The sequence below is a fragment of the Larimichthys crocea genome, chromosome X (genome assembly GCF_000972845.2).
Source record: "Larimichthys crocea isolate SSNF chromosome X, L_crocea_2.0, whole genome shotgun sequence".
Taxonomy (NCBI): Eukaryota; Metazoa; Chordata; class Actinopteri; family Sciaenidae; genus Larimichthys; species Larimichthys crocea.
Window position 1 is genome coordinate 13232460 of NC_040020.1, and position 27649 is coordinate 13260108.

Genomic DNA, 27649 nt, shown 5'->3' on the forward strand with positions numbered 1-27649 from the left:
ATGTGTGCGTGTGTGTGGTTTTGAAAGACCGACCCACTTTAACCTCTCTCAGTGCTGTCATCAGAGCATGTTAAGGAAATAGCACGATGGAAAGAGGAGTAACAAAGGAGCATGCAGGCTGCGTGAGGGACGGAGAGCAGGGGGGAGAGGGAATGACTCTATCCTCCAGACAGGCTGAAGTGTTTACTCAGTCCAGCCAGACTCAGTGTGTGTCTGTGTGTGTGTAAAAGTTTGAGTGTGTGCATGTCCGGACTTCCATCAGCACAAAGATACCCTGACTGCAGGTCTGTGCCTGTAGATCAGGCAAAGTCTCTAACCCTCCCTGCCCACTTTTTGTCTTTAATTTTTCTTCTCTCTTTCTCTCTATGTATTTATCTATCGCACTCACATGCTTCCTCTTGCACTACCCTCTCTCTTTTTTGTTTCACCCCTACTTTTAACATACTATTTATGCGTGTAGCAATATACTTGTGTGTGTGGCTATTTGCGCATTTATGTTCATGCTTTATATATACGCGTACAAGTTTATCTATAGTGCACAGTACGTGGTGAACACTGTTACCACATACTTTAGTTTGTAACCTCTTGTTAGTCATTTAGTAAGCCAACCTGTGGTTTAAACACCCGGCAGGTGGATAAATATCAGAAACACCCACATGAAATAGGCTACATGTAAAAAACCTGATAGAGGGCATGGCTGTCCTTTCGTTTCTAAAGATCTTCAAGTGCTTCATGCAGGTGGTGATAGACACTTTCTGAGGAAGGAAAGTCTCTTGTTCTTTATGCATCAGAGAATGTGAAAATCTTTGTCACACTTCACTCGCTGGCACATGACTCTGCCTTCCTGCTGAAGTGTCTTTAAGCAAGATAGTTCATTCATACTTCATCCGAGGGTGCCGCAACCTAGCTGGTCCCGTGTTCTTTGACAAAGGAAAAGAAGTAGAATTAATTATTCTGGGAATAAATTAAATACTTAAAAACAATCAATTCTTGTTGTTTGGTATTCTCTTCACGTGGACTCAGCAGCTTTGTTAGGAATGACAGCCCTGACATATGAGTCTTATGAAAAGCTGACAGTCGTCAGTCGACAGTTCTTCACATTGTATCAGTATTTGTATCTGTGTAACAAATATACTCTGATTTAGTTAGACTGTCATCACTATGTGGTATTTAATAATTGTCCTGTTAAGTGTCTGACCTGTTACTGTCTGTGAGACCCCTGTTCTCTGTTGCCAGTGCAGTGTGGAGCTTTCTCTAAGCTCTGTAGTAATGTAACTGTAATGTGTTCACTTCAAATCTTCATAATCTTTATCCATGCTGTATTTGTGCTGTTCTGTCCAGCTCCCTGCATGTCTGCGAAGATTGAAGAGGGGGAAAGCGATGAGGTCAGATACCGGGCCCTGTATGCTCCGGTGAAGCCGAATCGTGTCCTGGCAAATGGTATGCAGGCTCATAACGCGCTCCACTCGTCCAATAGCCAGAGACGAAACAGTTTTGACAGTGTCGAATGCCCTGCCCCGGGGGCCTTATCATCCTCCGCTGCTTGCCTGTCTCCCTCCCCTGTTTCTCTTTTCCTGATGCTATCTATCTGGAGATTTATGCAGAAATGTGCAGCTAGTCGACCTCCCTGGTCCCTCTCCATCCTTTCTGCGGGGACGCCAGCCTGTCATAAGCTGAGCTATGCAGAGATAGTGAAGATCAGGCTGCTGGCCTCATGTCTTACCAAGGCTTTCTTGTCTGTGCACTTCAAACAGGGATGATGCTTGTAAGGAAAGACAGCAGATGCTCTCATCTGAATGTTACGGCCTGCATTTTAAAAAGTAAAGAAGGCAAAAATGTCTGTTCTGTTGTGCTCTATTGTATTCTATTGTAATCCAATTTATCCTGCTATATTCGTCATTAGCCTATTTTTACTCTATTCTCATCCCCTTAAGCTGCAGTTTATTGAGACATATCTTTTCTTTGACAGTACACTTTTCACATTTCCCCTCTGAAGTGTTCAGAGACTTCTCGCCCATCTGGGATATTGCCCAAGTCCAAAAATACTCCTGCTTGATTAAGTCTTCTTATGTACCTGGATATGTGTGCTTAAACTGACACTTGGCAGTTTGCAGTTTCTTTGATTCCACTCCTTTATTTAATACCTACTCCATTGAGCGTTGCCTTTTGTTGACAGCGGTTTGATCCTGTGAAGTGGATCCCAACTCAATAAATAATCTCTGCAGATGCTTACATAAGCGATGGTCCATTTAATTAGACTGGTTAAGCTGAGAAGCCCAGAGGTCTTTTCACTGTACCATTAGAGCTAGTATGAGAAACAACAGCATGGGCCTCCCACCGATGTTGGTAAGCAGAGAGCAAATAATGATCTGCATTAGAGACACGGCTGGCCCAGCCTATTATAAGGTCTGCCGGACCGAGCCGCACCCAAGCACGAAGCTGTCCAGCTGGGCTTAGCCGGAATAGATGAATGGATGGATATATGGAAGGACAGAGAGACGGACGGATGGACGGGCGGCTAGGGAGGGGTGGACGGTCAGTTCAAACACAGTTGAACCGAGAAGAGATCAAAGGGAGGTTACGCAGGGAAACAGACGACGTAGAGCGATGCTAATTTTAAAATGATTGTAGCAAGTGTATTACATACTAATGTCCAGACACACAACTCACACACACACACAAATGCACGTGTATATGGAAACAGTCATGTGGTCGTACTCGCTAACAACGAGCATGCATGCCCATTAAAGAAACGCTCATGCATGCAAAAGCGCATGCATTTGAAATACACAATGACTTCCCCAGCACGCACACACACACAGACACACATACACACACACACACTTGTCTATTGTGTATGGAGCATGCATTCATTGGCCCCTGTGTGGGTGCCATCTGTCCATAATGGTTTCTCAGTGGCTCTGAGAGACGCCTCAGTTCCACTGTTGCTCTTATCAACTTTCAGGAGAAGGAGAAGGGGAAAGGAAAGGTAAGAAGTGTGAAAGTCTGATTGGAGACAAAGCCACAGCCAGCAGATTACTTAATACTGGGCACAGGCCCTCAAAGACCACCATGCATCTTTATCTGGAGATCTGCACCCCCCCTGCCTTTGCTTGTTCATGCCAGCTAGGCTTTTCTTGTCCCAGTCTACCTCCCCGTCTTTTGCTCTCTTAGCTCTCCATTCTTTCTTTTTCTTGCTGCCTCTTTCCAAGTCTCCTTTTTTTCACTCCTCCCCATGTGTGATGTGTGTAGTGGTTAGTGGTCAGCTTCTCCCAATTGTATAATGTGTGACTTCAACACCAGCCAGCGTTGCAGGCCCCGGTCCACATCAGACTTGTAAAAGGCTGGGATTTAGGCCTGTTCTATTCCCTGGCTGGCTTTCTGTTTAGTAAACCGTATTTCCTGCATCCGGCTTTGTCTCAGGAACAAGTGTTGGTCAAACAAGCCTTTTGTCTGTGGCCAGTGGCTCAGCGCACCACAACGAGTCTGGCCCAGGACAAAGAAGTGAGTGTATGAGCCCTGATGTGTGTGGCTGACAGAGAAACGCAGACAAACACACAGACAGAGAGAGAGAGAGAGAGAGAGAGAGAGAGAGAGAGAGAGATAAGTAAGGAGGAAGGTCAAGGCCAGCCAGCTGCTCTATCAGGTATTTTAACAAATATTCACGGATGCTGAGATTGATAAAACATCTTTGAGTAGAATGATGAGACACCCTGTCAAAATCCAAGTATGAAATTAGTTATACCGCTGCTCTAAGACTCAAGAGCCCCTGACAAATAATTTTAGTGCAGTTGCCAACTTTTTTTTCTTCTTCACACTTAGACCTTCAAGTCAGGTGAAAGTCACGAATTCAGAAAATGCAAAAGAGGAAGCCCTAATGGAGCCTCCACTACTTCCCCACCACCACCTATCCTCTCCTGCTTCACCCTTCACCTCTGTCCAATCCCTGACTGTGAATACCCTAATGACATAAACAGAGTCGTAATCACATTAACGCCAGTTACGGCTGAGGCACTCTTAAGAGGCACTGTATTGACAACCCTCCATCTTCCCGAGGCACTCACTCCAACACCTATAAACACTTATGAATATTGGCAAAGACCTGCTATTAGCATAATCACTTTTCAGGTGTGTGTGTGAGTGCTCCTGAGCTGAGGCCGGCTGATAACTTTGGGAAATGGCAGTGACATGCTGTGTCTTCCTCCTCCTCCTCCTCCTCCTCCTTTTGGAAGACACGCGAGCTAATCCTGTTAGCTTCTTCCTCCATTAGCTAAATGACCAATATCAGTGAGAGCTGCGTGGTCACCCCAGGACAGCCTGAGCCCACTATCAGGCTTGGTCAAGGACATAATAAAAAAATAAAAAAAACGCAAAAAGTCTGCCAACTCTTGGATGTTTGGACAGAAAGTTTCAGCGAGTATATACATTTGAATGATGGTGGATTTGATTGAGAGATGAAGGGAGGAAAAGACTAAAAATAAGTTTTTTTCTTAACACATCATTAACCTGCCAACATTTTCAACGTTGTCTTGGCGTCTGTTATGTTTTGTTGTACGTGTTTGTGGGTCTGTTTTGGCTGATGGGATAACGGGAGTAGGGGGTGGCGTGGTTACTCTGTGTGTGTGTGTGTGTGTGTGCTGTGATTGTTGAGTGCGTGTTAGACTGGCTTTGGGGGTTGGGTCACTAACGAGAGCAATCTGCATAAGTGTACATGATGCCTCGCTCTTCTGCGCCGCTTGTGTGCGATGCTTTGTCTGGTCAACACTGTTGTCTGGTGTGAATATGGTGTCAGCAGCTACGGGTGAACATATCTGCTGTTTAAGGCGCCATAATTTCCACCCTGGCCTTGCATCAGTCGGCCTTGTGCTTTTTGCATGAGCCCTGGATCATATTCTCTGCCTGATAGCCATGCACTGTGTCCGTTAGACACCATAATAGCCTCCCCCTGCTTTGTGTTGCAATGTGGTGAAATGGCTTTGAAGGAGTTATTAACCCCCCTTTCTCTTCCTTTGACTGTTCTGCGTCTCTCCTCTGTCCTCTGCCCCTTTAGTTCTTTATATTTCTCTTTTTTTTTTGCGATTATCGTTCTTCCACTTTTCTGCTCCTGATCCTTCTGCCCTCTCTCTCACTTCTCCTATATGCGCTCTGTCTCCTTTCCCCCAAAGTCCCCTCTTTCAGCCCCTGCCATGAAATGGCAGCTAAGGGGTTGTCAGTGTGGTTTCTCCTCTCTGCTGATCCTATTTCAAAGGGACCTGGAGATCCAGCATTAGCCCCAACTCTCCTGCTCTCCAGCCCTAACTCTCCACAGACTTAGAGTTAATGGAAGGAGAGAAACAGACGAAGAGAGCGAGAGGGAGCTCTCCTTTATTCCATTAGAGGACATACTCGTTTATAAGATCATCTGTCCTCCCTCGCACAGTTCTTGCTCTTCTTATGAGCCAAAAAAAAAAAAAAAAAAAAATTCAAGGCTGTCAAACGCCTTGTCAGAACGTCTTTTCTCCTTTTGAATAACTGTCCTTCTATCCCTTTGAGGACAGCTATTAAGGACAATAGTGGGCTTATTTAGATATCTTCTCTGCTGTTGTTGTGAATCTGGGCATGTGTTGGTCTGGCGTATTGATGCCCATCAATGTGTCCACTGCCTGGACAGGAATAACAATTATTGTCGCTGCTTGTGGCATGAGCACAGTTTGTCAAATGTCCATAGATGGGCTTTTGATTGCATAGCAGAAGACATGCAAGAGAATAAATTGACTATGGCTTTGAAGGCCGCGTTGTGGCTCTTGTGCCCTTCAGAAATGTGGTGGATTGTCCTCTTCATGCCACACTTCTCTCTCTCTACTTCGCTCCCTTCCTGTTTCCCTGCCTCCTTCCTCCACTTCCACGATCAGTGCTTTCTTTCCTCCGATGGATGCGGCTCTGTCTCGGAGGAGAAGACAACATTCTAGACAATCCCCCCCAATCTCCCTTTCTCGTCCTTCACAAAAGCAGAAAAAAATCTGTTTTCCTCCTCGTGCACATACACCCTCTGCCCACACATTAAGACAGGGGTTGAGGAACTGCGTATAGGCTGCAAATCAAAGCAAAGTGAACAGGAGAGGCCAGGTTATTGCAACCGTTTTACGAGTGATATGGGGCTTTCTATTTAAGCCATAAAAACACACACATAATCAGGAAGCATACATATAGCCAAAGCCAATGTAATGGGCACATTTTATTTGTGCTTATGAGAGAGGGAGCAAAAACGTGTATGGGCAAATGGCTTTTTTATGATGGAAAAATTCCATAGTGGGTCAAAGCCCCTTGCAGGTGGCAGCAATTAACTGTAATTTTTGCAGATTGTAATGATCCATAATTTACCAGTATACCCCCCTTCCAACTCTTTTCAGTCAAGAGAAAAAGGTTTGTGTGGAGGTTTGATTGGGTGCACATTTTATGCCGTGTTCTGGTCTTTAAGTGAGATTGTTCGGAGGGGGCCATGGTGGCCATGGACACATGAGACAGGAAGGGGAACCACAAAACATCAATCTGTTCTGTCTATAACTCATCCAAAACATCCCTCTTTTCTCGCAGCAGCCGTCTTCTCTTTCTGTCCCTTCTTCACCCCTTTGTCTCTTAACCACAGCAGCGAGACTGTCCATCCACCATCTTAGGGATCGCTCATAGTCGCAATCACGCACACACATGGCATACCCTCCTCTCTCCCTCTCCCTCGTTCTCCTTCCCTAGCACAGTATAGCTATGGTTTTGGGTTCAGTGTCTGCAAATGACTTCAGAAAAATGCCCTCCAGTGAAAAAGAAAAAAGAGAAGAAAGGATAAGAAAGCCAAAAGATGAAAGAGGGTGCACATTTGCAAGAGGCGGATGCTTCTTATTTTGCATATCTCTCACTTCTGCTTTCCCCTTCTTCTCCTTTTCTATTCACCTGAGAGGATTTAAATAAATCCATAAAGCATGAAATATCTGAAATAGAAAAGTAATGCATGAAATGCATTTTCATAGGCGCCTCCCCACCCACACACAAACACACGTACACAATTTTCCCTTTTGCTTCTCTTTGCTGTGAATGTGTGTTTCTTGTGATAAACGCTGGTATAATTTATTAACATGTGACCTCTTATTTGTATTCAGCATTAATATGCAGCATCAGATACATGTCCCACTTTAGCCTAGCTAATTCTGTAAACATAGTATTGGCGGGGAGATGAGTGTGTTTAACGAGATTAGGCGTGCATTGTCAGGCAAATCTCCGGTCAGTGTGCAAGTGCTATTGAAAGTCAATTATTGTTTTAAATATTCCTATGCCTGCTCAACTGTGTAAATTGTGTATTTGCTGCCTGAGTTAGCTCTCATTATTGTTTTATTTATTCTTTTGTTAAACGTGCACCCACTGGAAGTGAATGCTGCTTTGAAAAATTGTGAAATGCATATTTTATCGTTCACATTTGATAAGGGTCAATCTTAGATTTAGTAATAACAATTTTAAAATGCATTGTGCAGTGTGTTAAGTCATGGTTAACGATCTCAAAAGTAAGATTTATTTCTCTGTTAAGAGAATTATTTTCATCCAATTTTGTGGCTCTGTTTCAAATTTTTAAAAATGTTTTTCAAAGCTCTATCTAACCATAGTCATTGAGGCCAGATATAATTATGATGTAATACGGGCATATTTTGTGCTAGAAAATGAAAAGATAGCAGTGCAGTGAACTTGTATTTAAAAAAAAAAAATGAAGTGGTTTTGCTGCTAAATTCTGCCACATTTGCTCAGATTTTTATGATCATTTCGGACATTTTGTCAAGTGTCTTTCTACAATTATGGTGTAATATCAGTTAATTTTTCATTGTAAGTTGTTACTGAAATCTGTTTTATTATTTTATTATATCATTTTAAAATCTTGTTTCTCTCTGTGTCCCTTTCTTGTTCAGATAAAGATGAGCCCAGCAGTTACACCTGCACTACCTGTAAGCAGCCGTTCACCAGTGCCTGGTTTCTGCTCCAGCATGCTCAGAACACCCACGGCTTCCGCATCTACCTGGAGAGTGAACCCGGTAGCCCCCTCACACCCCGTGTGGGTGCAGCTCCTGGGATGGGGGGTGACTGTGCCTCCTCCCAGCCTCCCCTCCATGCTGTCCACTTGGCTGATGGCAGTCCTTATAGCCTCCTGAGGATGCCGGGCTCTGGGTCTGGCCGGGATTCGGCGTCCACACCTCGTGAAGGCCGTTACCCTCGGACTCCACCGCTGTTCAGCCCGCCGCCACGCCACCACCTCAGCCCTGATGACCTGGCCCTGGCAACCCACCATCCCAGCGCCTTTGACAGGGTGATGAGGCTGAACTCAGTGCCACTAGAAGCTCCTCCAAGCATGGACTTTTCTAGACGTCTACGTGAGTTGGCTGGGAACGCCACTGGGGCTTCCCCGCCTCTCTCCCCTAACAGGCCCAACCCTATGCAACGGCTGCTGCAGCCATTCCAGCCAGGTTCTAAGCCTCCGTTTTCAGCCACGCCTCCCCTCTCCACCTCTCAGTCACCTTCTGGCTCACGTTCCACACCCAATGCCGTATCCAATGCGGTCCAACCGGGCACACCTCTCAAGGCAAAGTCTTGTGAGTTCTGCGGGAAGACCTTCAAGTTCCAGAGTAACCTAATCGTTCATCGGCGTAGCCACACAGGTGAAAAGCCATTCAAGTGTCACCTCTGTAACCATGCCTGCACCCAGGCCAGCAAACTGAAACGACACATGAAGACGCACTGTCAAAGCAAGTCTTCGTTGATTAACGCCAAGTCAGATGATGGCCTCTCAACTGCAAGCTCTCCTGAACCTGGTACCAGTGATCTGATGGGCAGCGCCACAGATGCTCTCAAGTCAGTGGTGGCCAAGTTCAAGAGTGAGAACAATGGCCTGATATCTGAAAATGGAGATGAAGAGGAGGAAGAGGAGGAGGAGGAGGAAGAAGAGGAAGAGGAGGAGGAGGAAGAAGAGGAAGAAGAGGAGGAGGAGGGGGAGGAGGAAGAAATTGAGAGTAAGCCTGGAGTTGAAGAAGGAGAGGGGAGGAATGACTATCGTTTCAGCCTGCGGCTAGAAGGGGCCCGTCATCACCAGAACAGTGAGGCCCTGCACCCACACCGCCGGAGCTTGTCCCGGGAACCCGGTGATGAAGACTCGGCCATGGAGTCCGACCGAGCAGAGGATGGAACCACTACCATCAATGGCCTGGGACCTCTATCCACTGATAGCCTGTCCAGGAAGCTGCTGGGCAGAGGGGTCAGCCCTGGCTCCCTCAGTCCTCTGTCCAAGCGCATCAAGGTGGAGAAGGACCTTGACCCCCCCACGCCCACCATTCCAAACACGGACAACGTCTACTCCCAGTGGCTAGCTGGCTACGCTGCCTCACGACAACTCAAGGACCCCTTCATCAACTTTACAGGTGGGGACTCAAGACAATCGCCCTTCGCCTCCTCATCTGAGCACTCGTCAGAAAATGGCAGCTTGCGCTTCTCCACTCCACCTGGCGAGCTGGACGGGGAACGGGCCACCTCAGGACGCAGTGGCACTGGCAGTGGAGCCAGCACTCCCCACGGGAATGGCAGGCCGAACTCCAAGGACGGCCGCCGCAGTGACACCTGTGAGTTTTGTGGCAAGGTGTTCAAGAACTGCAGCAACTTGACAGTGCACCGACGCAGTCACACTGGAGAGCGGCCCTACAAGTGTGAGCTGTGCAGCTATGCGTGCGCCCAGAGCTCAAAGCTCACCCGCCACATGAAGACCCACGGACAGATGGGCAAGGATGTGTACAAATGTGAAATCTGCCACATGCCTTTCAGTGTATACAGCACTCTAGAGAAACACATGAAGAAGTGGCACAGCGACCGCCCTCTGGCTAATGACATTAAGACTGAGTAGGCAAAGAGCAGCATGCTGGCAGCTCTCTCTCTCTCAGCTCCCCTGGCTAAAAAGTGACCCTGGCTAACTAGCCAATAAATGAGGGGAAAGGACATCAGGGTTAGACATCAGTACACGGTACCGCCCTGTTATCATCCCCGACTGGAAAAAGCTGAATGCATGATCCATCATTGGGGCAATACTATTGCATCAAACGCAAAACTTTTTGAGCCTTTCTATTGTGCAATAATTTACACGTTTTGTATTTTTTGTAACTGGACAGCATGCTCAGTGTGTTTTGGCTACTTAGAGAGAAAATTGTCCTTGGCTGGTGGGTTTGGTTGTACATGTGTTGCTGTTAATACTTTTGATTTCTTCAACATAAAAAAAAAAAAAAGTTAGTTATGAACCCATGCTGCATACAGTACATACTGTTTTACATATCATGTACAGTTTTGTGTTCAAACATAGTGGACAGTGTCATATTATCAAAACATCAAGACAAGCAGGGTCACACTTAAAACTGATCTTTGTGAAAGATTTTCCATGCAAGATTGAGATAAGAGATATATATAGATATATATATATATATAAAATTTAGGCTGCCTATGAAATGCTAGGCACTAGCGCCATTAAATATTTCTTTGACAAACAGCAATGAAATTAACAATATGGTGTGAAATGACAACAAAGAGTGCCTTGGATATTTTACCTGCATTAGTTAATCCTCCTTTTTGCTATAAGCTCGGAGTTTCAGCTATAGAAAATTACAGGACATTTTCTGCACATATGGAAAAAGCAGGTCCTTGCATCAAGCACCTGTACGACCCTGTCGTTTTGTGACTTAGCGGAGCATAAGGAACCAGCTGAAACAAAAACGAAAAAAAAAAAAAAAAGATTATGTGTATCTCTGGTAAATCATTTATCTGCCTGACTCATGTATATTGTTATTCTCCAGATTATGATTCTGTTTACTGGCATGTTACATGCTAAAAAGGAGTAGGAGTTTGGTGTGTAGAGTTTTGGGTTTTAGGAGTTCATGTTTTCCGGTACATGTGTACCATACTGAGAGGGTAGTCTGACAAGTTGATTTAACCAACGTAAAGCTCTTAATTTTCCAGAGTGTTTATTTTCTTTGAAAATTAAAAGTTTGCAGGTTTTTTTTGTAAGTAGCACATAATTATGTTTCTTCGGTGTCAGCAAGCAGGCAGTGTAGCCAGCAGCCATTTGAAGACCACAGAGTGGGTTTTAATTGTTCTCAGCCAGACAGATTTTAGGTGGTGGGGGGTTTGGGTGTTTGACGACGGAGGGTAAAGGTGGGTGAGGGTCAGGGTAGCGGGTGGGGAGTGGGTTGACCAGGTGTCTCTACAATTCAAATGTTTATGTCCTTATAGCGCTTATTCTCTTTACCGCATTAGATCTTAGAAACCCTTAAGTAATCTGAAACCTTTTTTTTTTAATTAACTCACATTGGGAACAAAGTCCAAATCAAAAGTCAAGAATTTAGTAAAAACATTTTTTTCCAAAACGTACTCCCTCCACACATGTTTTTAAGAGTAAAATTTTCACGTTTTGTGTTCTTTTCAGTTAACACGCTCGAGACCTCATTGTGGTAGTTTTATTTTTTATCTCCATCCCCTGTCATTGGTGATGATATAGCACTTGTCACTCTGCCTTGGATTCTGTATCTGTCTCTCTAATCGGAGGTACAGTCGGTTGAGTATAAAATGAGGACCAGATTTCAGATCTGGGACTATCTACGTGCACTGTTCAATTTTCCCAGTTTACAGTCGGACACTCAAGGGAAAACTTGCTCTTATGCTGACAGATTAGTGTGGTGTCATTGCTTTGCATTAAAAATAAGAAAAAAAAAAGAGAAAAAAACAGAGTTGAACTAGAAACTGTTGCCAGCCATGTCTCCTCCTGAGAACTAAACATCAGTTTGGCTCTTGGGGGTATCAATGCAGGAACCGCCATAGAAATCTCCTGCTTCATACCAACTATAGAAATATACAGCTCAGTACAGAAAGATAAAAATTCTACAAATTTGATTTAAAAAGATAAGTAAATTGTGTTGTTGAGTTTTTAAAGTAACACTTCAATATCTTTAGGGGAGAACCTTATTTAAATTTTGTTTTAATTATTTTTTTTTATTATTGTTGTTTCTCTTTTCTGTCTTGGTGACATCCAAGACCTGATCACTATGTAATGAACTGTAATGAACATGTCTCTCATCTTTTTTGCCTTTACTATACACAAGTCTTCAGGTTGAACAAAAATTTGCATTGGGGAGAGATTTATGATATATAAATATATAGAGAGAACTTAAAACACATAGGAAAATGCACACTCATGTAAGTTCCTATGTTCAAAACACATTTATGGTCTACTTTTTTCCTGTATTTAGAATGGTATTTGAAATTAATGTTCACTTAGTGTAGGCACTTATAGTATTTATGTTGGAGCCTGTATTTTTAACTGTTTTGCCTGTACTCTTTAAAGGTTTCAATGTACCCTTTTTTTCTGTAGTGAAAAAAATCCCAACAAGCTGCCACCGTATATTTTCTTAATTTGGCAGGATAATATAGTGTGAATAATTTGTATGCTTGAAAATAAGTATGTTTTTGAAAAAGAAAATGTTGTGGTGTTCCCCAAGGGTGAGAGGTCATATAATGGCCTTTTCAGGCAGTCCCGCTGGAGTGACCACAATGAGGTAAAAACAGGTGGTTGTACATATCTTTTTAGTTTGTTTTATATATTTTTCTCTCCTGCCATTTTATATGCAGTAATACAAGCTATTGTTGGGTTTTCTCGGTAGCCAACTTTTTACTGTCCTTAAACATGTACCACCTGATAACATTCCAGCCGTTTTTGAAAAAGACCTTTTGTCATATGCAATCAACTCAATTCAACATCAATCTGAAAAGCATTTTTTTTTGTTTTTGTTTTGCTACAGTTTCTTTTTGTTCTTTTTTTTTCATTGCCAAAACAACCATGGTGCTTTATAATTTAAATATGGTACATCTCATATGCAAGGCATATTCTAAATACAATGGAAATCCTAGGAAGAAAAAAAGTTTGGTACATGTTATCATTGCTGATCGTATTGAGGTACATTTGAGTTTTCAGCCTGATCTCATCCTGTGTTCTGTATTTACTCTCAAGCTATTTGTTCTGAACTGAACTTGAAGTTGACCTACGGCATTGGTCGACGTTATTTATTATGACTATACACACACACATGCTCTGTTCAGAACAGAGTCACTGCAAAACAAATCAGTTCATTTTTCTCCCTCCTGATGAATTGTGATGGCTTAATTTCTCTATTTGATGACCAAAGGTCATTGACCAACATTTATGAGTTCTTGCTCGACTTACAGATTTTGTTGTTGTTATTTTTCAGTTACGGAGATGCCACTCTATTTTCAGCTGTTGTCTGCATTATTCTCTTCACTCAGCCATTTTGTCTTGAAAAAAATAAAAAGTGTTACATACATACATATCTGAATCTGGTGCTTTTGCTTTCTTTATTGCAGTCTATGTACTGACAGTGTAATTAAAAACACTTTATATTTAACACACACACACACACACACACACACACACATAAATACACACATTACAATACACCAAAGTCCACCGTGAGCATAAGTGTTTGGTTGTATTGCACCCAGGTGTGTTTGCATGGCTCAGCTTGAGTCACCCGTCATGGAGGGTGGAAGTTCACCACCATATCTCTGGTCTGTGGCCTTGTCAGGTCAGTGAAGCGTCTGTGTTATATCTCCAGTAACCCTCCCATCTCCTCCTGTCTCCCTTCTTGTCTTGCCCTTCCCCTCCCCCATCTCCTTACCACAACACTCTCTCAACCTTTGCTCTGTTTTTGTGTTTTTTCACCCTCCTTTATGTGTTTTTTGTCTTTTTTCATTACACTTTATCTAACTTTTTATATCGTCCTATGTCCCCAGTCTCCCTCTCTTTTCTTCCGACCTCTCCCTTTCCCCGTTTCCTCCTCTCTCTGCTGAAGCACTGGAGGGCAACGTGACAGACTAATCGCTCTCCTTGTCCGAGCCTGGCGCTGTTTGCCTAGCAGGGCCAGATTAAAGTTCACAGATAGAGAGAGGTTCCTGCTTAGGCCAGGTGTTGACAGTTAAGATAAAGCAGAGTCGCAAGGAAGTGGGGGTGGTTGGGTGGGTGTTGGGAGAGAGGAATTGTTAGCCTGTGTGTGTTCTCGCACATATACACACTTATGAAGTTCACGAGGGTGGTTACCACCACCACCCCCCACCCCCACCCAAGACTGTCTCCAATCTCCCAAGTTCAATGTCAAGAGAGCAACAAAGCTCTGGCCCACAAATCCCGCCACCAAACTAACCCATGCATAGCAGACATACTTTTCCCATAGCAGACTCTTGGCCCTTGCCTACCATCCCCAGCCCCCCTCCTCTTCTTCCTTGTGTAGACATATGTCCTTAACTCGTAAAGGCAACAGTCACAGCTCTTACACTGAAAGGAGGAATTTCAAAAAAAGTTCATCACGCAGGGACAAACGCCTGTAGTCCTATTTGAACAGTTTGCTTGTTTTTTTATTTGTAAAACAAGATGTTGGAGGAAATGAAAAGTGTTATTTTTGTTACTCTAATTTCTGGCGAGTCTTAAGGGGATACACTGGTTCTCTTTTGAAGGGCAAGAATTTATTGGTTCATTATGCTAATCAAAACTAGTTCACAGACACTCTTGAAAAGATAAAGATTCCCCCCTCCTCCTTTTGCTTTTCCGCCACTACTTCACCCCTCTCTCTCTCTCTCTCTTTCTCTCTCTCTCTCTCTCTCTCTCTCTCTCTCTCTCTGTCCTGACTTGCCTGTGTGTTTAAAGCAGGGGAGGCCTCCCAGGCATAGCTGGGGAAATCCTGTCCAGGAGAGAGTCGGCGCGTTGAATCGACTCCCTAATCCTCCTAATATGCCACTTCTCCCTGTCCACTGCTCTCCCTCTAGTCCGCTACCTTCCTCCATCTCCTCTGTCTCTCCCGTCTCCTCCTTGCGTCAACTGTCAGTGGATCATCCCTCTCTATTTGCCTTATACCTCCATTTCTTCATTCCCTATGTTATATGTACTGTCATGCTCCGTTTCTTTGTCCATTCCTCTTCCTCTAGTTCTTGCCTCTGTTGCGGGCTCATTTTTTTCTTGGGCCCTGAGCCTGTCTCACGAGTGTCAGTGAGCAGAGGAAGGCTGAAGAGCAGAGATGGAGAGGCAGACTGCAGCTGTGCTGTGGTGCAGTGAAGAGGGGGCCTCGGCCGGGCTCCTTGGAACAATATAAAAGCACTAATCACCCAGGACAGCTGACACCCAGTGCCTCACACATATACACACCATGCTTCACACTCACACACAAAGATCTGAGGATTGCCACTATAGGGTGGAAGGAGAGGAGCTCTGCCCAGACAAGACTCATAGGTCTAGATTGGCTAGAAAACAAAGTCTGTGTTTTGTCTATGGGCAGCAACAACGCTTGGGGGCTAAAAGTGCTTTCTCACAAACATGCACATACAGTGTGCCTGTGCATGCACAGACTCATACCTACTGTATAAAGACATGCATGCATGCACACACATGAAAACTTAAAAGGCAGTTAAGTGCACAGGAGTATACAGGAAAACTTCCCCTCATGCACTTTTGTACGCGGACACAGAATCAAACACACATGCTGATGCTGGAACACAAACCACATAATGGATTGGGTGCATGCACACTCACACACACACATAGACACACACACGTGCGTACACAAAAGTGTCTTCGGGAATGTGACCTTTTCCCAAAAGCCTCCCTTTCCTGCCCCGGCTCCCCTCCCCCTCTGGCTGTGTGAAGACTGAAGGGGTCAAGGGTCAGGTTTTGGGGGGCTGGAGATTAGGTTTCACATGACTGAGCACCTTTGTTGGGGCAGGCCGGCAGAAAGGAAACGTCCAGGAGGGTAGCTGTGTCTGTCTGAGGAAAGAGCAAGGGGGGGAAGGGAGAAAAGAGGGACAGAGGGATGGATGGAGGGACGGGGTTTAAGTTGAAGTTTGGTCATGCTGAAGTTGAAGTGCAAGAGCGAGAGGGAAGTGTTCGAGGAGCACGAGATAGAAGAAGAAAAGTCAGGGATGGAAGGTGAGAAAATGTACGAACATAAAAGAGAATACCTGAATAACCTCACACACATTCCTCACCCTATAGCTGCTTGGCTTTCTCCTTACACCTACCCTCACTTAACTCTGTCTTCTTCTCTTTCTTTCTCTGGCCATGTGGCTTCTGTGTCGGGCTGCGGCCAGCCAGTGTCCTCAGTGCCTGCTGGCTGCGCCGATCTCCCCCATGACCACACAGCGAGAAGAAAGCCACAGCCAAAATAGTAAACTGGATCACAGCAGAATCCCCCCTTCCTCCTCCTCCTCCTTCTTCTCCTCTTTCGCCTTCACAAGATCTGAGTCGTAGTCTGCCCGCTAGACAATATGTGCTGTAACTGGCAGTGAAAATCTTGGCAGAGAACCGGATTACCTCGCTTGTGAAGTATTGCTTTAAAATGTCTCTGTGCGTGATTTTTTTTTTCCTCTTTTTCCTACTTCTCAGACGTACAGAGAAGGATTTTAACGATGTGCAACAGTTTGAACTAAATGAGTCACAGAGGTGGGACTGGTACTGCTGATGGCTTCCAGATAAGGTGAAAACTTTGACCCCAGAGTGAAAAAGAAGGACAGGGGGCGAGGGGTGAGGGGGAAGGAATGCCTTAAATACTGCGCTGACCATAATTGAGCGGACTCTTTTGGTTTCATGGTTTGCAATCAGATATAAGCCTTAAGGTATTGCCTTTATTACTGATCTTTGGGACTTTTGACATTCCCACAAACTGTACAGCACATTACCCATATTCCAGCATCCAGTCAAGTGTTTGTGCTGCTATGTGCGTGTACAGTGTGTGCACTGGAACATTAGGGACAGCCTTGCACAAGTCAGCACTATCTGCACTTTACAGTATCAGTATGTGGTTTGCTTGCTGAAGGGGTTTCCTTTGGCACACTGCACGGGTGGTTCATTCCAGAGCATGGTGTGCTTGGAGGAGAGGGGAGGGTCAGGGGGGTGAGGGAGGTGGGGTGGGGCAGGGGCAGTAGATTCCAGAGACTGGCTGATCTGACCTTGAACCATGGGGCGTGGAGCTCAGAGTGGCACCATGCTCTCTTGTTCAGCCACTGCTGCCAAAAACTCTAGCCCATGTTTATGTGTGTGTGTTTTGCTTTATTACATATGGATGTGTTGCCCAGACAGACTTATACGTGTGGGTGTGTGCACTCACACGCATGCGTCTGCATATGGCTTGGTTAGTGTATGCTGAGTATGCATAGGTCATATTTTTGTGTCATGCGTGTGTGTGTTCTCCAGGTGCAACGCCGCTGGCAGAATTTATATGACCAGTAAAACAGGGTCATATTATCAGTACCCTCGGACTTGTGCGTGCTTTTCACTGCACCTGCGTGCGTGTCTATGTGTGTGTGATGTGTGTGCAGTGCAAGACAGTAGGGCGTCTGTTTACAGTCCTGTGAATGAAGAAGTGAAGTTCATCCTCTGGCCTCTTTATGCCACAATTTGGTGTCAGTGAAGACTGGACAGTAAGTGAGTAAATACATAATTTATAGCTTTATAGGAATTGTTCTTTTCTACGGGTACTTTTCCTGTCTTTGATGTGTTCTCCAGAACTGTAGCTACCACCGAAGACACTGGCATCCTGTCATCTGCACAGGGTTGGTTGATTCTTATGTTTTCAATATCTTTAAAGCAATTGTTTGACCCCTTTCATTGTTTGCTTGCTTTGTTTTCTTCATGCAGAGTTTGATGATTAATACCACATTTACAGGTCCTGTGAATATGAAGATACAGCCAGCAGCTGATTAGCTTACCTCGTGGTGGTGCCAAAACCCTCCCCTCCAAGAAATAGTCCCACGAATACATTCCAAACTTCAGTTTTTGGATGAATAAAACAAACATTATATAAAGTGTTAATTAGTGAGCTGGATTAAGTTTGCTTTGGACAGAGCCAAGCTAGGCTGTTTCTTCCGTTTTTAGTTTTTATCAAGCAGCAACCCTTTGGCGCTGGGAAATGAAGCCAATGCGGAAGTGCTAAAAACTGTAATTCCTCCAGCGGCCACTTGAGACAGGCTGCAGAAGTGAGTCAATCTCCATAAGTGCCCGAATTAAAATGCCCAACTTGACAGCAGAAATAAACATGGTTCAAAAAACAGCTTTGGTCTCTATAACTAATTTCCCCGTTCATGACAACTGTACTGAGGGATTTTTTATATAACTCACCCGTTCAAATCATGTTAAATACTTAAAGTTATGTATAATTAACAGTGTGGCCGCTGTGATTGGTTAGGTGCGGTTACAGATGGCGTATTAGAGGACTCAGGCGTCATTCGGACAACCTCAGGTCCGCTGATGATCCACGAAATCTATGGTTGACACCCCCTCTGTCCATTATACTGTCATTGGTTTTTATGATAACCAAATCTAACCGGCTGCAGGCTGCAGCTTCATATTCAATGTGAGAGTGGTATTCATATATTGATCTAGGTCTGAGCCAGAAAACAGTTTTAGCAACAAAATTATTTTTTACACATTACACAGTTTACTTGTCAGTAAAAGTACCATGAGTCTCTCAGTTTTATGTAAAAGCAACACTAAATTACTGCACTTTACAGTTTGCCTTTTTTATTCACCATAACCACTGTCCAATCCTGTCCATAACCATAAAAACATAAGACATCCAACCACCCAATTCTTTCTTATCTATATTTATCTTATATATATTCTCTTGTGTGTGTCTCTAAAGGTGTATATGGCAGGACTGACCCTCCCTATGGGGGCCAGCAGAGCTTTCTGAGCCGCTCCAGCTGTTACAGGGGTTACAGAGGCTGAGACTGGCCGAGGTTGAAGGGTGAGAGGGCTCTGGAAGTTTCTGGAAGTTTCTGAGAATTCCAGCGCCACTCCTAGTTCACTCCTGGTTCACTCCTGGGTCATTCCTGAGGCCCTGGGGTCAAAGAGAGCAGGATGGGGGGAGGGAAGAGGGACTGCAGGGCCACAGTCACATGCTTGACCTTCCAGACTAACCTTATTACACCCAGCACATACTTCCTTCTGCCTGCAATATTTACAGTTTTTTGTGTATGAGCTTGGATGTATGTACATTTTTACTTGCCTCTGAGTAATGTCAATTTGATAGTATTAAGTGTGTGTCACAGAGAGAGAGTTCGAGAGTTTGTGTCACATCCATACTTGGTGTTTTATGGACTCTTTATGGACTCTCTTTTTTAGCTCTTTCTTTTTCCTTTTATGTCTCACTCCCTCTTTCAGACAGTCACACCCAGCCTTCGAAATAAAACTTATCACCCTCATCGACACCTTTTCTTTCCTTACTTTGTCTTCAGTTAGTCTGTCCAGACCGTACATATTTTAAGAGCCTTTGCCCACATCACACCATCCAGCAGGATTGAGGTCGCAGTTGTCCAAACTACTCCAGGGGGTCGCAGGAGTGCAGTCGACTCTCTTGAACAAGGCAGCCTCTAATATTCTGGTCTTTATGGGGCCAACCGGTGGTCTTTAGTGGGGACACATTCATTGTGGGCCTCCTGTCCTACAAAGCGCTTGTCAGTCATTGTGCTGAACTTGTGTTGTTTCTATGCAGCGCTCGGCAGCACAGCTGTCGTCAAAAGACCCAAGGCTACTCTACTCTCGCCTGAAAGAAACAAACAAACAAAGCCGTAAAACAAGAAAATGAAAGACAAAAAAGGGTCACAAATAATGAGTGTACAAAAACCATCTTGTCGAATTGCACCTTGGGAGCCTGTCTTCAGGAAAAGTGAGGGGTAAGAAGCTTCTGAGCGGACCTGGGGCACAATAGGACTTGGCCCCTCCTGTGTTACTGTTAGCCAGGCCCTTTGGATGAACTTGTCTCCTTTCAGCTGGCGCTCTTATGCCCAGGTGTGTCCTTGTGTGTGTGTGTGTGTGTGTGTGTGTGTGTGTGTGTGTGTGTATCCACAGCACTGACATCTCTTTGGCCCCAAGTGCTCCATTGAAAATAAGACGGAGAGCGGAGCGAATGAAAAGAGATAAAGTGCAAAACAAGGATGAGAGGAGGAATAAAAGAAGAGTGGCTTCCTTGCTTTTCAGGGCAAGGACAATGTTCGGCCTTTCTCCCACGCTCTGTACAACACTCTCTCTGCCCCCGTGGTCTACTTAGGGTCCGAGACCATCAGTTTATATTTTAATTCATTGAAAAGCATTCAGTAATTTCATGTCTAGTGAGCAGTTCTCCAGTAAAGATTTCAAGGAGAGACAAACGCTTTCAAAGTGACAAATACAAATTGCAGATTTCTAAGGCTGAAAATTATTATTTTATTTTTTTTACCATTAGCCACCAAAATAAAAGTGCCAAAATAAATATCACATGTTGAAGGAAATCCACAATTTTACTTGGTAAATTGATAATAGTTATACCACCATAGTGCCCCCACATATTACAGATCTGACACTGTATAATTAAATGAAGATCAACATTTCTTCAATATTCAGAACTAATATTCTGTCCATACTTTCCCAATATTGCAATCATCATGTAGATCTCTTGGGTTGGGTAGCCAGCCAGCCGGCCAAGCAGCCATCCAGACAGGCCAGTGAATGGCTCGATGCCAAGGCCAATTGAGAGGTGCTGCTGTGGTGGAGAGCCAGAGGGGAGATGGTCATCCATTATTCATCACTAAGCCAAATAATCCCCAACAGAATTGGTCTGGTCTTGTCTGGCCCAACGGTTGGGGAATGGATGGGATGGTCCGGGGGGCAAGAGGGGAGGGTTTCTGGGGCTGGGGGATGGCAAGTTTGAGGGTTTTTTCGGGGGAGGTTTAGTAGGATTTTTTTGGGGGGCCGAAAGGGGGTAGTGAGCTCTCTGTAAGGGGTGGGAGGGGGTTCTTTGAGGATTAGATGCAAATATGTCTTTGATAGCTTTCACAGTCTGGGAGTCCCATTCTGTTTATGGATATTCATATTAAGTCTAATCTTTGGAAACAATCCCTGGCATGGAGGAGTGAGAGGCTGCTGGGATGGGGATGAAGCACAGAAACAGCAGGGGGTTCTGGGGGATGGAATGGACCTGAATGGGGTCTACCCTGACCCAGATCAGGGGCAAGACCAGGAGAAAACCTCTATGGCATGTGTGTGTGTGTGTGTGTGTGTGTGTGTGTGTGTGTGTGTGTGTGTGTGTGTGTGTGTGTGTGTGTGTGTGTGATCCACCTAGTGTACTAAGTACCAGGTGAACAAGACCCTGTGTCCTATCCACTAAAAGTACTGATATGTAAATATGTAAACAAACTTAAACGCACACACAAATTCTTACACAGACACGCACACACACATATATAAACACACAGACAAAGCGCTGGCACTCCATCAGTGTCACTGACAAACAACTTCTTCAGACATAATATAGCCTTCACCTTCCCTCCCACTGTTTTTTTCTTTGTGACTTATCTGTGTATTTGTCCTCGACGTGGATCCGTGTCACTGTTTTGTCTGTACGTCTCTGCCTCCAGGCAGCTGCTCTCAGAGCGCAGATCAGAGCGAAGAAGAAGAAGACCCCTCTCAATATGACGTCAACACCCAACAGCTTTGTGTCTGCGAGTACACACAAACATCTGCAACAGTGTAATTTTCATGTAACAGCTGAGGGTTACATGTTTTTGGGGGGATTAGCAGCACAGTCTGTAGTAGAGATAAGTACGTTGCAGGGTAACATAAACTGTAGTGTAATATTACATATCAAAGCAGAACCATGGAGTACTGAACTGGGTAGCATCATAGCATATAGTCCTCATGCATCACCTGGTAACCAAGGTTAACAGTTCAACATCGTCCTGACAAGCCTGACTGGCTGATGGATGCTATGTACGAGTAAATTCCTTCAGCTGATTTCTGACTTTTATTCAGTCTGATAATTTCCCCTATGACGATGATTTCACCAACTCCTGTTTGTTTTCTGTCATAGTGCCTAACAGCAAAATTACATAATGTTATTATCTTATTAGTGTTTCTAAATTTGACATCTCGTAATTAATTTGGAGTTGATTTTCAACAACAGATACTTTGTACCAAAAGGGGGAAAAAATCATTTAAGAGGTTTGCTTCTACAGGAAAGCAAATATCTGCACTCATGTGTACAGAATATAGAAGATACACTCCTGGTGGATGTGCAGTATGCAAACTGGACATAACAAACTGGAAGCAGGTAAGTAATCTTTAAGTTTTTTGAGAAACAGATTAGATTATTTGACTGCAGTTGTAGTGGAAGTGATGCACAAAAGATTAAGAAAAGTGTTCTCATTTCCCTAATGTCCTCTTTCATGTACTAATTTTAAAGAAAGTGTCAACATGTGTTTAAATAACAGCCAACCACTAAAAAACAGGAAGGAATGCAAAAATATAATCACATACAAATGTATGTGCACTGTCGATGTCACCATAAAATGAAACATGTTCAGCAGGTGTTAAATAAACATTTAACACAACACAGCTTGACAGTCAAAAAATCTAAATTTGTAGCTCCGTGTTTATACATTTGACACAAAATGTCAGTCAGACAAACCTTGACAGTCAAAACTGAATCTAAAAGTGTGATATTAAATATTTGTAGACTTCCTGTCTTGTAGAAATGTTGAGGTGGGGTTAAAATCCTGCTCAGTGTAACATAATAGTTTATTACATCCAAGAATAAGAAGATAGTTTTGACTTTCTTCCACAGTTGAGCTATTAAAGTGCACCGCTCGCCATTTTTCATCTGAACTACATGCATGGGATGTGTGATGCTTGCAATAAATTTCTGGGACTTAGGATGAAGTCAGCGTCTCTTATTATGGTGCAGCAAATCAAAGCGAAGTTGAGCAAAGTGCTGGACAACTCGTCCACAGCCGTGTAGTGGACCAGACACGGCAAGTCCTCCTCCGTGCAGCGGGTCAGGGAGCAGAGGGTGAGGGAGTTTTTTTTTTCTCCTCCCCCACCCCAGCTGGGCCCGCGCTCTCTCCCCTCGTTGCAACCTTCCCTCCCCCATCTCCCCCCTCTTTCCTTCCCTGTCCTGGTAGGCTGTATAGGGCTCCAGGTCGGGAGGTTCATGAAGGATATAGAGGGCTTCCCTCTCTATCGTAGACTGTGTGTGTGTGTGTGTATGTGTGTGTGTGTGTGTGTGTGTGTTTGCATGAGGTGTCTCAGGGGCATCAGGGGAAAAGGAAGAGAGCCAGACAGCAGATCATCTCGCCACACACCCAGACGTGCACACACACACACACACACACACACACACACACACACACACAGATGCTACTCTATGCTGCTACTCTATTATAATATTGAGTAGATGGGACAGTTGCCCAGAGAGAAGAAATACATTAACTGTACAGGCACATGCCTTGTGCTGTGAATATACAAAAGATGTACCTGAAACACCATTTGTCACATCGCTGACATCACTGACATCACTGACAGCGGTTGCGTTGTTATCTGCTGCTGCTACAACTACATATTTCTGTTTGCTGCCCAGTGTAGCTATTTACTTCATGAGAAGACAAAACACGGGTCACAATGGACTAGGTTTTCCATTTGAATGTGTTCACTCTCTTCTTTCACTGAGGTTTGCGGGGGGGGGTGAGGAGTAATAGGGAGGTGCACTGTCTGGAGGGGGGGCTCAGCTGATCCTGACCAGCGCACATACATTTCTCTCAGACGCCCTAACACCATGACCAAAGGTATTTTGCTGTGTATTTTATCTTTAAGTGTGTACAGTATTGGTGTTATAGCAAATTCACATAAACATGAATGGTTATATCTCTGTCTACTTCTATATGTGTGTGTGTGTGTCTGGGTGTGTGTGGGTTTGGGGATCCTGGGACCCCTTTTCCCAGACATGCACTGACCTTTCCAACCAGACAGGGATAAAGGGACAAGGAGGGAGGGTTGAGGGCATGAGGGCACTGGAGTGTGTGTGTGTGTGTGTGTGTGTGTGTTCATGGCTGTGTTTGCGCATGTGTGTGTGTGTGTGTGTGTGTGTGTGTGTGTTAGTTGATATCATGGACCTCTGAACCAGCCAGTTCTCCCCATCCTGCTGAGTTTGGCCTGGTGCAACCAACCCCCACCTGCAAACACTCACCACCCTTACAAACCTCCCCCTCTCCCCTCTCTCTCTCTCTCCCTCTCCCTCTCTCTCTCCTCATCCCTCTCTCCTCTCGTCTTTTGTTGGACCAAGTCATTGTGCTATCCCTGCAGCGCTCTGTATGCAAAAAAGGTGGTGCTCTGAGGGCTCGCCAGCTCCGGACCCTTGCAAATCAATTTGTCTGTGGAAGGGGTGAGGGCAAGGAGGTGGGATGGGGGATTGTGGAGCTCAGAGGACGACTCGGTGAAAAGACTGAGGTATGCAACTCTCCCTCCTGAAAACAATGTCATAGTCTCGACGCCTTTTGCATTTGTTGCAAATAAGCAGGGTTTCAATGAGGCCAATTAGCACAGAGAGATGTGATTTTGTGCTCTCATAAGAGCTAGCTGCAAAGCTTGCTGCATTTTGTCACATTTTTTTTTGACTGAAGACAGGAAGGAAAAGAAATATGATTATTGACATTTTGATGTTTTTGTTATTTGGCTGTTTGTTTACTGACATGCCTTATTTTACCGCTGTCAGTCAGGAACAAAAAAGTGAGGTAAATCCAGACTGACCCCGCTGCTCCAAGAGGAGGATGAGACATTGATTGTGGTTGTCCCTCTCTCCCTCTCTCCCCCTGGATGCAGACAGGACTCTCCCCAAAGCACACAGGCTTGAGAGGGTCTTTGCTTGACTGGAACAACGATGATCAATACCTGTCACTTCTGTCTCGTCTGGTCAGAGTCCTGCTCCCCTGCACCCCCAACACACAGTGGGAGGGATGGATAATTCACACGCACACACACACACACACACACACACACACACACACACACACACACGCACACACACACAAAGACACAGACAAGCACAGATATGTTCATGCGTGTATACACACATGCAAATAGTTAAATCTAAATAGGTGCCCCACAAGCATACACACATGGGTATAAGAATGTGCTTGCATGCAAACATGTGCGCAAATATACAGAACACACATAGACGTCCACACAAAGCATCTTGTCAGATGGACGCACACACATACACACACACATACACCTACACACACACAGTCTTTGACAGGGAGGTCAGACAGGGCATTCAGACCCAGACACCAGTCTCTTCTCTGGGGTCAGACCACAAGGCCAAGGTCTACTCCCTAACCCTAGTGACCCTTAAGACACACACGCACCGATACACATTCACACACACACACACACACACACACACACACACACACACACACACACACACACAAAACCACTGACCAGCCGGGAGAGCAGAAAGGGTTACACTGAGGAGGGGTGATGGGAAGTAAAAGAAGGGAATGATGGGGGATGGTTCAATGAAAAGAAAGAAGCACTAATGGTAAAATGTGGCTTCATATTTGAGTACATGTATAAAGACGTATTAACTGAGCAGATAAGTTCATAAAAAAACAATTTGTCTATAATTTCAGTGCGACTTAAAAAAAAGTTCCTCAACCTTGAACTATCATTATGCAGCAAATGTGAATTATTAATCCATATAATCCAGCTTTTTTCTTTATCAGCCGGACAGTGTGAAAGGGTGAAAATGAAAAGAAAGTGTATTGTGCTGGCTGTTATAGAAGAGAAGTGTAGGAAGTCATAAGTAAAGCCTGCTTCCTTTCTGCAACTTGCTCATTCATTTGCTTGAGGTCTCCTTCTTCTCTCCTTGATTTGTCTTATTGTCAACACTATCTCCCTCCCTCTCTCCCTCTCTCTCTCTCTCTCTCTCTCTCTCTCTCTCTCTCTCTCTCTCTCTCTCTCTCGTCCTCCTGTCTTCTTACTCAAGAGACCCTTGCTCTGCCCAGGCAGAGAGATAAGGAAGTAGAGGGGCCAAGTTTACCACTGCAGATAAGCTGTAATTGCAGGGTAATAAAAAGATTGGGAAAAAAAAGAAAAAAGAAAACAGAGGAAGAGAGGAAGAAAGAACGGACACAAAGGGGTGAATTGAGCAGCCGGAGAAATGATTGATGTGAGCGGTGACACTCTGGTTCGCTGACAGTTATCAGTGAGGGCAACCTTTTGCTCATTACAGTCATCTACGTGCAGCAGAGGACCAGTGGCTGCACTCAAACAATAACCGGCAGCCTTGACCCCTCTGATAAACAGCAACTGCAAACTAACCAGCTGAACAATCACTTCTCTGTTCTGCGACATCGCTCAGTGCTCCTGTAAACGCTGGTTATTAACATGGACATTGTGTTCACACATAAAACCAGCTGTTCCAGTTTTGTACATTTTTTGTTGGTGTCATAAAACTAGTAAGTCATTCAAATGGCTGTTATTGTTTGCTGTCACTCAGCAGAATAAACAGTCAAATTTAACATATTTCATCTGGCTGTGCTCTGAAAACTATAACACCAAATGTTTCATAAACACACCCTTCTAAAGATGTAAAAAAAAAAAAAAAAGTAAAAAGAGAGAGAACTAAACTGGTTGAACCATCAGAAAAATAAACAGGCTTAAAAATTAAGAAAAAATATCAAAACTTCTCACATATAATATTAGATTGCAAACAAAGTAGGTTTACATTTAAATAAAGTATAACTAGTGCACAACTTAATGTTTTCATTCATCTAGAAAAAATATGATATTTTACTAAAAAGCAGAGCTCTTAAATCATATTTTCATATTATGAGCAATAAAACAAAAAACTTACAATGCACTCTAATCTAACCTAAATCACAACACAAACAGCCTTTTTTCCTCGGGGAGGCCGGTAAATCTGCCTGTTTCTACAGCTGATAATGATGTACCTGAACATGACTGTGCATCCAGAGATCTTTGACAGTTTAAGGACCAGTGTGCAGGATTCAGCGGCATCTAGCGATGAGATTGCATATTGCAACCAAGTGAATACCCCTCGACTCAACCAAGTGTGATTGAGAAACTATGTTGGACATGAAACTTGTTAAAAATACGAAAGGCTCTGTCTAGAGCCAGTGTTTAGTTAAACTGTTTTGGGCTACTGTAGAAACATGGTGGTTCAACATGGTGTGAAGATGACCCGCTCCCTCTGTAAGATAGGAAATTAATTAAAAAATATTATGTGTTCCGTTTTTGCTAATAAGTCCTCCTAAACATTGCAATTTTTAAACATGATCAAACATCTTCCCTCGTAGTCTACACAAGAAACATGAATATCACACTGTAACCTGTTTTGAACAGTAAATAAACAATATATTAGGTCTTTCCAGTGAGTTGCTGTTTAAGTAATATTACACTCAAAGGTGTGCTTTAATGTCATTATTGGCACGACAGTGATGCTGAAGTGCCAATAATAAATTAAAGCACACCCTCAAGTGTAATATTGCAATTATACAACAATTACTAACTAAAATAAATTACATGTTATATATTTTCAGGATGTGACAACGTGGAGATGGCGGAGTGATATTTTTAGTGATTAGTCAGGTGTGATGTCATGCTGATTAAAGCACATTCTAAACGTCTAGTTGACCAATCAGATTGCTCGGACGGATCTACTTATCAAGTATGAATGCAAGTCTGCTCCAAAAGATAGAACATCTCACATTTATGTCTAATGTT

At 44.1% G+C, this 27649-nt stretch overlaps 1 protein-coding gene across 1 annotated transcript in view; it reads left to right on the forward strand.

Annotated features, from left to right (window-relative positions):
- The window catches only part of bcl11ab (BCL11 transcription factor A b), a 36773-nt gene extending 23393 nt beyond the window's left edge, over positions 1 to 13380 (forward strand). Inside the window, exon 3 of the mRNA XM_010734188.3 lies at positions 7926 to 13380. Within this exon, the coding sequence (XP_010732490.3) occupies positions 7926 to 9901 (1976 nt within the window). The 3' untranslated portion in view covers positions 9902 to 13380. The remainder of the gene's footprint in view (positions 1 to 7925) is intronic.
- The last annotated feature ends 14269 nt before the right edge of the window (positions 13381 to 27649 follow it).